We start from the raw sequence: 15208 nt of genomic DNA on the forward strand, positions 1-15208 counted from the left end.
CAACTCTCATTCTGTACATACTCCAGTAACAGCACACAAAACACTCTAAGCCCACTAACTAGGCAAATACTTGGTAAGCTGAACTTAACCTTTTAAGTAATGTTTTTTAATGGCTTCCCCACCCTTCACTCGTGTTTGCTCAGAGCACCAGGATTTGCCAGCAGGACAGCAGTTCCTTCTGCCTCTCTACCTCAACTCCATGCATGGCAGCCTCGCCTCCTCCCAGTGGAGACCAGCACTAAAACCACGCACCTGTCTTTGGGGAAGGGATTCACTTTGCAGGCCTCCAGCAGGAACTTAACGACATCCACATGTCCTGTGAGACAGAATTGGGAGTGTGTATAAGTTAACATGCAGCTACATAGATGTAAAATAGGAGACAGCAAGTTACACACAGTGAGACATTACCTTCTGCAGCTGCTACGTGCAACGCTGTTCGTGAGTCATAGTCTCTCTGTTCCATATCCATCCCTGACAGAGCAAATCTAAAAAAGGAATTGATTGTAAAGAAAAGCCTTATATAATTAAAATGAGTTACAAAACTAGGAGGGAACAATACCACTCTGCTAGAACGATGACACATCAGTTGCAAGAAAGATATAAATGGCAACAAGTGGTAAGGAAGGGGGCCCTTACTGCCTTGGCTTCAAAAATAGGATAGAGATTAGGAAGAAAGCTAAACCCTTAGCTGTTATAAGAAAAAAAAATAAAGCACTTTGGGGGGGAGGGAGGGGGTTCTAACAGTCTATGCATCCTTATACTTCTCCTTCTACACATTGGTATAATGTCTAAACTTTCAAGTGCGTTCAGCCAAACAGAAGTTAAAATGCAATGATTAGGGGGGCATGTATAGAACACATTCCATCTCCAGTACAGCCTCGACATCCTCAACACCAACACAGAGTACATTTAGAAGCAAACAAGGGCAGCCCCCAAACTAGCAGCTCTCCTGTTCTCAGCCCCACGCAGATTTTTACCTCCGGAGCGCAGACACATCCCCCGTGTAGGCGGCAAACAGCAGATTTATCACTGACTTCACCTACAAAGAAAGATGAAGCCTGGTTTATTTTGCTTCTTCCTTTAAAGAGAAAATAAATGGAAAACCCAAGAACAGTCAGTGTGGTCTCACTGCTCCAATGCTTATGAAGCGGTTGATTTTATTCCCTTCCCTGGCCACACTCTGCAGGACAGCATGAAAATTCTCAAACTCGTTCCAGCTTGCCTCACTAATAGCAGTTCTGTGCCCATCTTTCCAAGGTTGATGTCACAAGGATAGGAAAAGAACCATAAAATGTGCATTCATGTACTATTCTGCTAAAAAAAAAGAAAAAGGACCCTTGCTCAATGGACAAACCATGTTTCTCTTGCACTGCCTTTTCATATTAAGTGCTGAGCGATGGAGGGCATTGCTTGGCACACTCCACAAACCATAGGCACCTCTCAGGACAAGCTGCTCTGGGAAAGTAAGAGCTTTAGAGCAGACTCCAAGCATTAAGAGAGATCTCTGCAGGCAGAAGAGCAGAGGTGATCGTAGTTGTGCTTTACATCACAGATGTTGTTTGCGTATATCCGAAGAAAGTCTCTCTGTAAGACAAACAGTCGCAACCAACTGTGTCACAATGAATTGTTGGCAGAACAGTGAGGTTTGGAGGCAGACAGAGGCAGGTTCTCTTCAGATCCAACGACATCAGTGAAGGCTCAGACAGATCATCCTTTTCTCCGCTGTCCTAAATCCCCCAGTAAGAAATGTTGTCATTAGGTTACAAACCCCCTCTCAAATATGTACTTCAACACATCCTGGCCACAATAACTCAGCAAGTTTTAATAGAAGACAAAAACGATGAGATAGATGGTTTTAAGCACCACCACATGGGTCTTTTTCATAAAAAGACACTGGCAGCTCTAGGCACCATTCCACTGTTTTCCAGAAAACTTTTTGAACGGAGTCTATGAAACTGCTGCTAGCAGCCTTGAGTGCCAAGTAGCAGAGCAGAGAGCTGGCCCTGCACTGGCCTTGCACAGAAAGAAAGATTAAATACATCAGTGCCCAAAAACAGATCTGCCCCAGGTTTCTGCAAGAACAAGGGTGCGTTTTCACCGCTCCGTGTGGTGCTGGCTGATTCAGGCAGAGTTGGCCAAGTGACCTCCAAGGTCCCTGTAACCACCAGCTCTGCAATGAGCATGTGAGAAGCACGAGAGGAGAGGAAAAGCATAGCTGTTGGGTCTGAACAACCACACCAAGGTGAAGCTAAAGGAAGGAAGCATTGTGAGACAGGAAGCTGCACTACTGGTACAGAGACCTCAGATAAAGCCAGGGGCCAAAAGGGGAAAAAGTAACTCCCAGAGCATGCTGCAAGTGAGATACGGCTCTGACAGGAAACCTGGGCATGAGAACAACAAATCTACTCCTATTGCAGCCACTGAAGCACCTTACAGGTGATTGTGCCAAAAGCTTTGAGGACACGGCACGGCTCTGCACTGAAGCACACCACAGCACACAGGGGCTTCGGGGAGCATGTGCCCAGGGCAGCACATACGCTGCCCTCCCAGATTTTGCTGCAAACACATTGGCAAAACAGTTCAGGGAAGGTCACAACGATTTGTTAGTTTGTAAAACTTTCTCAGCGTACCAAACGAACAAATCTGATGAAGAAGCAGTGCTTCCTGGCTGAGCTTTGCCCCAAACCCAACCCAGATGGGGCAGCCACTCTTCATCAGCTTCCCTCTCAGGGCAGTTAGCAGAGAACCCCGTTCGAGGCCGAGGCAAGAAGCACTCACTGCAGGCAGACAGGCTCCATCCACACTGCAGCCCTGCCACCCATCCTTGCTGCTGTTCTGACACAGCCGTGCAGCCAGAGGCCCAGCTTGGCAGCTGCCCCTGAGGGCACAACAAATCCTTTAGAAAATATTACTTTAGCTCAGAGCTGGATTAATTCCATGAGCTCTTTGCTAAAAAGGTCACTCAATCTGGACTTCAATTTCCTGTGGTGCCTGAGAGCACCTCACCCAGGATCTCTGTGACAGCACCGCCGGCCGTCCCAGCCTGACTGCTGGTCCCAGCCTGACTGCTGGTCCCAGCCTGACTGCTGGTCCCAGCCTGACTGCTGGTCCCAGCCTGACTGCTGGTCCCAGCCTGACTGCTGGTCCCAGCCTGACTGCTGGTCCCAGCCTGACTGCTGGTCCCAGCCTGACTGCTGGTCCCAGCCTGACTGCTGGTCCCAGCCTGACTGCTGGTCCCAGCCTGACTGCTGGCTGCAGTGCTGAGGAACCCAATGCAGTTCAGCAGTGCAAACTGGTGCTGGTACAGCTGCACAGCATGGCCAACCAGCCTGCTTCCTGCCTTGTGGAGGCCCTTAGAAGCTGTTCAGGAATACGTCACAGCTTAGGCTTTGAGAAAGACACTCAAAATACTGTGATAAAAGGTTCTCTGGATGCAGGTCTTCAAGCACCATGCCCTAACTCCATTAAGCACCAGATTGCACAAGCTAACAGCACGTGCTGGAACAAAGCTGGAAACAGGCAGCACAGGCAGACAAGCAGCCATCCGTTCCTCGTGCTCCTCCTGGCTGTGTTCAGCACAGACATGGCAAAGGTCAGGCCCATCTGGAGGAGGCCCCAACACTTCCCACCCCACCAGGCAGAGTTACCCCCATCCAAGTGAGCACCGTGCAGAGCTGCCAATGGGGAAAGGAAAGGTCTCCAGCTCGGAGCGTGCCCAGGGCCCTTCACCAGGCAGCACCCAGCAGCACTAAGCTGCTCAGCACCGGCTCAGCCATCTGCTTCAAAAAATAGATCTTAAGCTACGGATTAACGCCTCGTGCTGGGGAAAGCCCAGCCTGCTGAGCACCGGCCTGCTGTCCCAGCCTTCAAACTGACACGTGAAGCCAAGAGCTCATGTGAGCCAAAGTCACACAGACTCCAGAACCAAGAGGAGCTGGGCTCAGTGCCGTCAGCACTTTGCTGCTTCTCCTAAAGCTGATCCCACCCCGAGGGGTATCCAGCATGCAGAGCAAGCCAGGCTGCCCTCTTGGGAGCTGATGGCTCTCAGTGCTTATTTATCTACGGCAAAACACTCCTGATACCCAAAATACAACATCACCTCCGAACTGTAAGAAACACAGCAGAAGTGAAACTGGAGCACATGAGAACGCTTTGCTCACCCAGGTTCCGCATTGAACTGCAACACAGCCGTGCCACAGCCTGGGGTTGCACTCCTCCCTGTAGACATGGCTTCTCACTGGCAGCCAGAAACGGCCCCCAGCTGATTCTGAAGCTTCAGCTTTGAAAGCCAACAAGCGGAGATGCGTCAGAGGAATGCCCTCCCTGCACACTCACCCTAAGGACAGCAGACAGGGCTGCTCATTTTAAGAGTTTTCACAGCTGCAACTCATTTACAGTAAGCTGGAATCTGACCTCTGGGGACAGATCTGCAGAGCCCGTGTGGAAAATCCCCAGTCAAGTCTAAAGGACAAGCATGCTTTTAGTTGAATATACCACTCTCTGATAGGAGTTAAGCTGTAGTCTGTAGGAAAAGAAAACCCAAACAAAGCCAACAGCTGAGCTTCTGCATTGTTTCCCCTGAAATAAAGAGTATTACCAAATGGTAAGAAGTCAGTTTTTAGAAGTAAAAATTAAGACTAAGCCACAAACAAATATCCCACCCCGGGCAGGTCTGTCAGAAGCACTTCTGTAGACTGAAAAAGCAGAAAATTGTAATTCCTGGGGAAAGTATTTGTTCCATTACAATATAAATAGTAGCAAGATACACAAGCCAATTACTGCATACACTTTCACGTTACCCACACAAATACCTGAAGTTACAAACAAGGCCAGCTATTCCATAACATTCTCCAGCACTCCACCCACCCACACTTCTGACTATTTTATGCATTACTGATCCTTGCTTTCTGACCTCATTTGAAAAAAAAAAAAAAAAAAAAGCAAAAAAAAAAAAAGCACTAAAATAGAACCTGCAAATATTTACTCTTCAGTGTTTTGCAAGTTTAGCACAGGAAAACAAGGTGGCCTGTTTTCCTCTCCCATCCCACCTCAGGCATCAGCTCTCCCTCTAGATGGTGCACACTGCCCTGACTCCAGGAGTCAGAGCCCAAGCTGCCCAGTAGCTTTCCCTAGGGAGGAGGTTTTCAGAGCTTCCCAAGTGGAGCCAGCCTGAACCACTGCCTGCACCACCATCACCCACTGAGTTCACTGTGTTTAGAAACTGAGCTTAGAAAACAAGCACCTGTAATTAACTGAGCCAGGCAGCTCCCACAGGCAAACACACACGGTGCCACAGGCAGCCCTCGTGCCAGGGCTCAGACAGGTGCTGCTGTTTGCTGATGGCTGCTAACTCAGCAGCAGTATCCACACCAGCCTGAAAGTCAGTTATTTGTAAATTGTCTATCAAGCTGGTAACAAAAAAAAAAAAGAGAAAAAGAGAATACATATATTACACTTTGAAATGTTTTCTTATTGCAATTCAGCTTCTAAAACAGCTTGAATTAAAAATCAATCTGTTTGAGTAAAACTGGTAATTTTCTCCTTCTGACTTTTACGCTTTCATACAGGCAAGTAGACACTGGCATTGCTTCTTTAGGAGCCTGATGAAGTTTTGATCGGGCTCAATTCACACAGCAGTGCTCAGATAGAAACAGGCCAGCAGGCAGCTCAGCCTCAGTACCTGCTGCAGATGTTGTGCGTGCAGTTCAGTGTAAGAAACACTAAAGCAAACCAAGAGCATACCTTAAAGACTTCTCTTGACTCCAGAAAAAAAACAAAAACAAAACAAAACAAACAAAAAAAACCAACCTTTTAACTCATTCCTTCAAGCTAAAACAGCCACTGGAAAAGCCTTAGGCTGAAGGTGCAGATGAGCAGCCCACCCGGAGAAGAAGGCTGAGCAGAGACATGCCTCCCTCCTTCATCTCTACCCACTCACCCACTGGTTTCAAGTGAGTTTCTGCCATTCACACTTCCTATGGATCAACCCCCCAAGGGAGGTCAAAAAGGGCAGAAGTACAAAGGCACAAAAAGATGCAAATGCACATCAGCGTGGTATTTTACAGGTTTTTGGTTTTTTGTTTTTTTTTCTTTTTGGCCCATCTCTGTTGAAGTCTTTTCTTCCCCAGGCTTTCATATAATCTAGATATTGAAAAGCACCTAAAAATGAGACTTGCCACAAACCAGCACAATACCAAACCTGTCTGTTCAGCTGGCTTTTCTGAGCTGTTACTGCACTAGTTTGCACATTTATTACCAGTTCTTGATTAGCTCTATTAAGGCTACTGATAAGTACTAGCAAACTGATATGTGCCCAAATAAGACTATTTAAAATGAATTAAGAGTTACATTTAATCAAACCAAAGCACTTGCTAGGTTAAGTGAAACATCCACTTACCTTCAGTGAAGCTCTCAGGAAGAACACTGCCCCCCTACTGCTCTGCTGAGGCATGCCCCTCACTGGGCTGCTCTGCCAGCACCGCTCCTTGGCTCCCCACTGCAATGCCCCAAACTGCAAGAGCAGAAAAAGCCAGCCTTCCCCAGTGCTGACTCCAGAACGGGAGCTCCACAGTTAGAGCGAGCCGTACAAATAGAAGGTGAATTGAATCCCCTCCACACCACGCAGGGCATCACTCAGTTTTCTCAAGAACAGGAAACGGAGCGACAAGAATGTGCTGGGTGCACAGGGCAGCCTCCCCTTGCTGCTCCATCATTAGAGTGGGGGCACAAAGCATGGCAGCAGGAGGGCTGGGGAAGACAGGGCACCACTGTCTCTGCTTCACCCTTCTAGCTGATGAAATCGCCATGAAAGAACTGCTTCAAAGGGTGTTTCATCAGTACTGGGTTAGAAGATCCCAGGAGCAGAACCACCTCTAGCCGAAGGGTAACTCCTGCAAAGAAGGCTATACGAATCCTATCATGCAACCATGGAGCAGAATATTAACAGTAAACAGTAGGATAAATATAGCCAATATTGCCCTAATTGTTACCACCAAACAGCTCAAGGATGATCCTAAAGTTTTCAACAGTGACAGGAGTGATGAACAGAGTCCCCCTGCATCAGTGCTTACATGACAATGCAGCAGGAGCTTCCCTCCCCGTGCCTGGGTAAATACTGAAGTATGGTAGAACAGCAGCTTATCTCAAGTGCTACTCAGGTCTTATGCTTTTCAGTATCTATGAGCTTTGTTTTGGGGGAAACTATATTGGTTTTGAAAGGGAAGAGTACTGGGAGAAAGTAGAATATAAAAACTGTCTTCACTAGATTATGACAAAGCTGGTCATGTTCAGTCCCAATGCCTACTTCCCAGTTCTTCTGCTATTAATGAATCCACACTTTCCATTTTGGAAACAACAGAATTAAGCATTATCACTGACAAAACTCTCAAAACCTAAAGCAAAAAAATGTCATCATCTCCCACTGGACTTAAGAGCACAGGTTGATTGGTTCCACATCCCAACAGCTAATTAAAAAAACCCACCATTCATAAACTCAAATAGCAACAGAAACCAGAAATTCTAGAGACCTAATAAGCAAAAACCAAATCAGAAAAAATGTAACAAAACAGGCAATTCAGAGAATTGTGGCTCAACAAGAGGAGTAACAGAAAACCCAACCTCACTGCTGCCCTTGTGAGGCGAGACGGTGCTGCTGGGTTGTTTGCAATGAGCGGAGTGACAAAGGATGAACGAGCCAAACATGTACACAAAGTTTTTACCAGATCAAGTGAAAGGTTTAAGGCATGAAGAGGCATACAGACTTTCAACGTTCAAGTCAGAAGACAAAGCTCAGGCAAAGGCTCAGTTTCAGGCAGACACGCAGTCGCCATCAGTCTTTTGGGTAGGTATACTTGAATCTTCTGCCATGCTCAAAGCTCCCCAGTTATAATGGAGGAAAAAAAAAATGACCCTCTCAAAGATTTCTATTTCCTCTGAGGTCATGAGATTTTTAAGCACCAATGAAATTATGATGATTGGAAATACCCAAAGGGTAAAATAATGCATCTTTCAAAATACAATTGTAGGAATCCTTAAGGTCATCTGATCACGACACGAATTTTTGTAGTCCCTTTTCAGCCCTTCTACAGAACATCCACTGCAAACACTTCTGCAGTAAAAAGCATACAAAACATACACAGAAATCTCAGCAAGCAGAATGAACGCTGATGAGCTGACTGAATGCAGGAGCAAAAACAAGAGCCTTTCAAGTAGAGGATACAGACATTACTAACACTGCAAACTTTGGGACCGAAGGACTGGAATAAACAACAGCCAAACGAATAAAGCAAGTGCTGATCAGGGCTTTAGTGACACTAGCTGATTAAGCAGACAGGACAAAAGAGTGTCTGCCCTTTCAAGGACCTACTGACCACAACTAATAGCTGTGCTGTGGGCAGAGCAATGCTCCTGCTTTGCTGCTGGCAGGTCCTCTGCAATTTATTGATCAAGTTTAACTCTGAACTACAAGATCTGGAACTAGAATTATTCCAAAAATAAAGAGAATGAAGGCATTCAGCCAAACTTGACATGCATGAGATGGACACCAACCTGCAGGCTGACGTCAGAGCAGGGACATCCTTACCACAAGTCTGCACTCCACTCTTCTTGGAAAGATTGCTTCTGAACCATCAGTAACAGGTTCCTAAAAAAGCTTATTTAATTTCCGGTTATTTCTCTCATTATCTTCTTTCTTCTTGGTCTGGTAGCATTCATTACCTTGAAGTGATCTTTCACCTCTATGCTTTCAACTCAATCACTATTGGGAACAATCACCGTTGCCCATCAGCTTATTAGGTAAAATCTACTCAACTGTTCAGTTTATTCTCAGACCAAAACTACATATTAAGCAGTTGTCCTTGAACAATTACGTGCTCGCAAAGGTTAAAACAGAGATCCTTTAAGAAGTGTGAAATGCACTTATTATGCTGAAAGCCATAGCTGCACTTAGAACCAAAGCCATGCCTACCAGTTCAAAAAATGCATGTTCATGTTAAATGAGTAATTCCTGGACAAACAATAAAGTTGCCTGCCTCAAGGAAAAAGTTGAGTAAGTGAATCACATCAACAGGAAGCAAGCAACATTATCTCTTCCTATCACTCAGCTCTGTGCTCACAACTCATTGTTTTGTTAGTAATTACTACGATCACAAGTGATCCTAAAAGTAACACACTGTCCCTCGGCAAATAACGTATTTATGAGCTTGCATTTGGCCTGCTATGTTTTACCAGAAAAATTAATGAATTAAAGTCTTAAATCACTTCCAGTGTTATAGTACTGGCCTATAATGGCCTTATATCTAAGTGTACCATATACGTATTAGTATAATTATCCTGATTTAGGAAACGACAGCATTTAAAGATGAACTCACAACTCATGGTGTGCACAAGTACACGTGAATACTTTCAGTTCTGCATACCAGGTGTTTGACAATACAAGTGAATAGCCCTCTTGATAGCACTCTGCAATGAAGGAATCTGCCAAAGAAAAACCAGTTCTGAAAATAACAGCTGCTTGTGATCCTGTATCAAAGCAATTACTTTTCCGGACTCGCTATTTTCAGAATATTCAAGAAACGTACATGGGAGAATCTAACTAAAGCAATTGCCCTGAAAAAACACAATGTTGGAAACCAAAGAAGAGGTTCACAGGAATGTAAACACAAGAACATACCGATACACCTGGTCTATGCCAAGCCTGACCAAATAACCATGAAATTATCTTACACTGATCTCTACTAGGAGAATTGCTACCAACTGTCTATAATTCACTAAGTAACAGTGCTACTTAACCTGACAAGACCTGCCCTTGCTGACCAGATACAGAGGTTAGAAGAAATCTGCAAAGATGATAGACAGAAGACAACTTCTGCAGGCATAGCTGCTATCAGGAAAACATCTACAGAAGGCACTGGCTGCATACCAGCTACGTCATCAGGGCAGAGCAGCATTTAGAATGGCATGTATTACCTTAAAACAAATACGCTTTGCTGCACATCCTGTGCATAAATGAAATACACCCAAAGTGCAGCTGGCTGAGACATGTTTGAGGGTAGAATGTTATGAAGACTTTCCTTCACCCCTTGCCCTTCGCTCACCTCAATTTCATCAGGTTTAGTGCTGAAGTGACAAAGTCTCTGTTATTCTGCCAACATTTAAACATAGCTCTTGATCCATTTCAAAAACGTTGCATGAACCATTTAACTGCAGCATCCTTACCATACGTCATGCCTCTGCCTTGGCTTCACTGCCTAGTTACACCTTGAAGCATTTCAACTGGTGCTGAACTTGGCACCATCGCTTCTGCCAGCCCAAATCCTATTTTAGAACTTAAAACTGTAGCTTCAGATGTAACTGTTATGCAAGGCTTGCCGTGCACAGAAAAAGGCACATGCCTATTTCCAGAAATAATTGAACTACATGCAGAGCTGCGATGCTGAAGACCAGAAACTTGAACATGGTAAGCATTTGAGTGACATCAGGAGTCTGCATAAAGCAATAAAATCACCATCGTCTTACACAAAAAGCAAAGGGAAACAAGCCCTACTCAGTAATCTCTGAAAGGAGCAAATGGGAAATAGACTGGACTCTCAGTAGGTAATGCAATAATTGGGACTGGCACAAACAATGAACATACAAGGAATTAAGATCCTGAAACAAAATGGGACTGTACGTTACCCATCGCATCCGTCAAACCCTACAAACCATGCTTAGGATACTAAAACATAACATACATAATGCTGAAACTCAATGCACTACTTAGCTTGTTCATCAGTGACACGTATCACAACCATGAGAAACAACTAACATGGACAAACAATTGAAGAACCAAACTTTTGTTCCTCTCCCTCTGCCCTCCTCCCCCCCCACTCATCTTTCCATTCCATTCCCTTTTATTCATCCTCCCACCCACGGGTTGTTTGACAAAACAAGCACAATGTAAGGCAAATTGTAATAGACAAGAAAAGTGTAGAGTAAGTCACCTGCAGGTCTCTTTGTACCTACTGCTTGTCTTCATGATTTTTTGACAATAATTTTTCTTTTTTAATGTACAATGAAGATCCAGCTTATTTTTAAAAACGCAGTACAAAGAACTGCTGTTTATAAGCCCACGTACAGGAAAGCTTGATGAATAACTATGGCCATCTCCATCACGGGGATTCCTCTATGGAAAAAAAGTCTCATCTCAGAATCATCTACATTCAAAACACACCTACCACCTTCCTTTTGGCGTATGATATATTACAAGTTCTGTTTTTTACTTCTTGATGCTCGATATCAACAGTTACTGCTCTGGCACTGGCACCATTAACTGCCTATTTTCCAAGCAACTCAATATCTTCAAAACCACACACTCTTAATCCTACCGCACCTTATTTTAATTAACAAGGTCACAGTGAGGTTTTGTTATTATGAGTTTGACTTCCAAAGAGAAAAATAAGCATGTCAGCTAATGATTTAACTGAAAAATCTCAGGAAGGTTTTCATTGGCTAATTATATCTGCTTGCTCTATTTACCTTTCCAGAACTTCAGCTCTTTTTAGAGCAGTGCTCACTATCTCACTTCAGTCTCAAAAACGTGTTTGAACAGACCTGTTCTCCATTGAGTGGAAAAAAAAAAAAAAAATACAATAAAATCAGCTTAAAATAAATTTATTAAACAATACAAAAATAAGCATGCTAGAAATTGAGATACATAAATAACATACAATGCAAATGAAAAATGGAAAATGAGACAGGGAACTTAACAACCGAGCCAAAGGGTACAACACAAATGCCAAAATAAAACTTGAAAAGCATTTACATTTCTAATGAAATGTTAATGATGCTGACAAGGAAACAACAAACAAACAGCTAAAATGCTTGAATATCAAGAATTGCTATTACTGTAGCACAGGTGAACACTAAAACCGTTGCAGACTTCAAACATTCAATAACTAGCCTCTACCACCACATTCTTTCAGGCCCACTCTCCAAGCAGTAGAGGTGTGGGCAAGCTGCTAGGGCAGATCTAACTATGGTCCCAGCTCACTCTCTGTGCAGGCTGCCCTTAGAAAGGGCCACCTGTGGACAGCTCAGGCCAGATTGCAGGCAACTTACAGAACAATTGGTCCAAAGGAGTCTCCTCTTAACCCCTCCAAACTTGAGGCTGGCTTCAATTCCGAGACAGGCTTCAAAAGCATTACGGAACCAGAAAATATACAGATCTGTCTAAAGTAAAGGCTGTGCAAGCTGTACCTGAAATATGATTCATACTGAAGATCAATTCAGCTCCTTGCTTTTTTTTTTTTTTTTTTTTTTTTAATTTTTCAAGCAGGACTCGCCTCTACCACAAGCTTTGGTATGCAATTTACACACATAAACACGGTAAAGACTTGGATTTCCCATCTCCAAATGCACTTTTAGTAGCTGCAAATCCTGCATCACACATCCTTTTTTAATTACATCAGTAATTTCATCAGCAACATATAATCACTGAAAGTACTTCTAGTTAGCAGCACAGACACATTACCAGCCCCTTCTAATAGGGATATTTCAGGCTAACACACAGTTTTGCAGACTCTGAATCCTTGTTACGTCTCTGTAGCTGCTATTAAACAGACAAGTCCTCAAACAGATGAGACATTTTTATAACTCGAGACTCGGCCTTTACATGACTCACTTCATTTTCAAGGTAAGCACTGACAAACCTATGCCAAACATCAGTGACAGATTACAAAATAACTAATATTCAGCAATTTATTACTGACGTGCACACAATCCACTAGGACTTGATGTTTACTGAATAGTGGCTCTCCGTATTGTTTTGCTTAAATATTTTAATTCAGAGGCTTCAAACACAGGAAACTCGTCCTTTTACAAAGTACTGCTAGAGGAAGATCATTCTGGGTTAGGTCAGAGCTTAATACTAGCATTATTTCAAAAGCTTATGCAAGACAAACAATACCGAAACAACATCATTAAAAACAGCTTGTGTTCTCAGAGAAAGTAAGCTTTGCTTTCTGCATCTTCCTTGACTGACATCTACATGAGACAAAAAGGGACAGGGAAACCATAACTCTCCCCTTATGCAAAACTGATGTACGAGTGCATTTTGGAGTTTCAGATCACCAACACAGGGGAGCAGTGGGCAGGGAGAAGGGCTGGAGATGTTACAAGGAATCATCTATCACACTACACCTCTTGAAATCCTCAAGGAGCTTTAATGGACATAGATGAAGGAATATCCGTATCACCACTCAGACAGGTTTTCCTACAGTTTTACAGCAGGAACACCTGCATGAGGTGTGCCTGGGAGGGGGAGGAGGGGGGGGAAATATATCAAATTCTTTGCAAGCATGACATTTTACAGACAGAGGTTTGTGTTGGCGATTTGGTTTTCTTTTCCTTATGATTTTCAGTATCATTCAGAACCTCATAGAACAGCTAAGTGTCCAGGGCTTATTAACTCTGTGCCCTGTCCAGCACTGCCTAAGGCCTGCACACACCATTTGCACATGGTCCTCAAAACAATTCAAATTATCGTGTTGCATAGATTGAGATGCAGTTTCCTGCAGAAGAATGCAAGCCCTGATTCTCTACAAGCTGACATCGGTAGCAACTGGCTAACACTTTAAAAAGGAGCTATGAATAATAGCTTCATAAACATTTGCTCATGTAGGAGTCAATGCTACCTCTAATCCCATATATGAACATGCACACACATTAGCGGCTGAAAAATAAGTTAAGTGTAAACAGCTGGAATATCTAACAAAAAATGCTTTACTCTGAACACGTTTCCTGCTCCCTGCTGGGCTGGTGACCAGTCAAAAACTAGGATTGCTTACATTCCTCTCTGGGGTGGAGCACAGCATTATTACTAAGGCAGACTTCTGAGTCATAACTACCAAGAGGCAGCACAAGCAGCTAGCAAGACACTCAAAATAGTTTGGTGAGAAATCTTTCTGCCACATTTGTTAACTTGCAAACAAGGCAAGCTTTGTTTTGCCCTCTCTCCCAGTCCTCCCCAGCCGTTTTTGCTCTTTTATTTACATGTTAGCATTAATTATGACTGAAGGTCAAATTAAAAAAAGTGTACTTTTTGCTAGCACGGCATATCAGAGGGACCCATCTCTGCTCAGAGCAAACTGCAAGTTCTTACTAAAATAAAGTGATAACGTGACTCAGAACCACTTAATATACAGTTATTTGGAGATTCATGAGTTTACTGACAGTATTTTACTTTATATTTCCATTAAAATTCTTTATATGCTGAACCTGATCAGAGGACATACCTTAAACTCTTGCTTAGCTCCACAATTAATTTACTTAAAATTCTTAGATATAAACAAAAATACACAGATATACACAAGAGGTATATCTTTGAAAACATTCAGATCTACTATTTTTTTTTTAATAAGTAATTGTGCTTAAATAAAGACAGAAGTCAGTTAACAGGTTTGGTTTGTGTTGCTTACGTGTGCTTTTCTCCTTGAACTCTGACAGCATTTTTGGTATAGCATACAAATTTACACAAAATTTATAATATAAATGAAAATACCAGGCAAACAATACTCAGATTGAAGTTGAATCTAGAGATGCTTGAGGCTTTTTTAAATGTAGTATTTAATGAAACTAGAACCCATTCACTTAGTTCTGCTCTCCCCGACCTTCCATTCTATACACTATGGTTCTGGAGATGTCCTCGTTTGATTCAGGTGACACTTTTTTCCATACTGTTTCTTTTAAAGCAAGTTCTTGCTGGAGATTCTCATAGTCCATTGGTCCAAAGGAATGCTAGTTGTTCAAGCAACATACATTATTTATTAGTGTGTTTGAAGGAAAAAAAAAAATCCTAATTTGCAATCATTGCTAACAGACCCAAGTTCTTCACCTCTTCGCACATACACTGTTGTTTTCTGTTTTCCAGTTACAAATAATTCTACTTCCTCTTTGGGTATTTTTTCAGATGTATGCGTGCAAGAAGCACTTCAAACCATTCTTTTATCTTCTCCCATTGAAAGCTTCATGCCTAACTTAAAACATTAGCGGGACTAAAAGCGAGCTTTTCCCTATCTCAAGTACCCTCACGCTCTTATCTTTTGTACATAGAGCTGGATTAGATTCACTTCTTTCCCAGACTGCATCTACTGCTTCCTTTTGGTAACAGGCACTGGGGTACAGCAACGTGAGGCCTCCATTCATTGCCTGTGCAGCTCTCAGCAAGCAATGT

General features: G+C 43.2%; 1 protein-coding gene across 3 annotated transcripts in view; it reads right to left on the reverse strand.

The window, feature by feature from the left end:
- The window catches only part of GLS (glutaminase), a 52029-nt gene that overhangs the window by 3356 nt on the left and 33465 nt on the right, over positions 1 to 15208 (reverse strand). For 2 of the 3 annotated variants that reach the window (XM_052675799.1, XM_052675798.1), the window contains 3 exons: positions 978 to 1039; positions 409 to 485; positions 253 to 316 (listed from right to left, as the gene is read on the reverse strand). In XM_052675799.1, coding sequence (XP_052531759.1) covers positions 253 to 316; positions 409 to 485; positions 978 to 1039 — 203 coding nt within the window. Of the gene's footprint in view, positions 1 to 252; positions 317 to 408; positions 486 to 977; positions 1040 to 11633; positions 14773 to 15208 lie in introns of those variants that run through there. The other variant, XM_052675800.1, reaches the window with a different exon arrangement.

The sequence above is a fragment of the Tympanuchus pallidicinctus genome, unplaced genomic scaffold (genome assembly GCF_026119805.1).
Source record: "Tympanuchus pallidicinctus isolate F22 unplaced genomic scaffold, pur_lepc_1.0 scaffold15, whole genome shotgun sequence".
NCBI classification, from domain to species: Eukaryota; Metazoa; Chordata; class Aves; order Galliformes; family Phasianidae; genus Tympanuchus; species Tympanuchus pallidicinctus.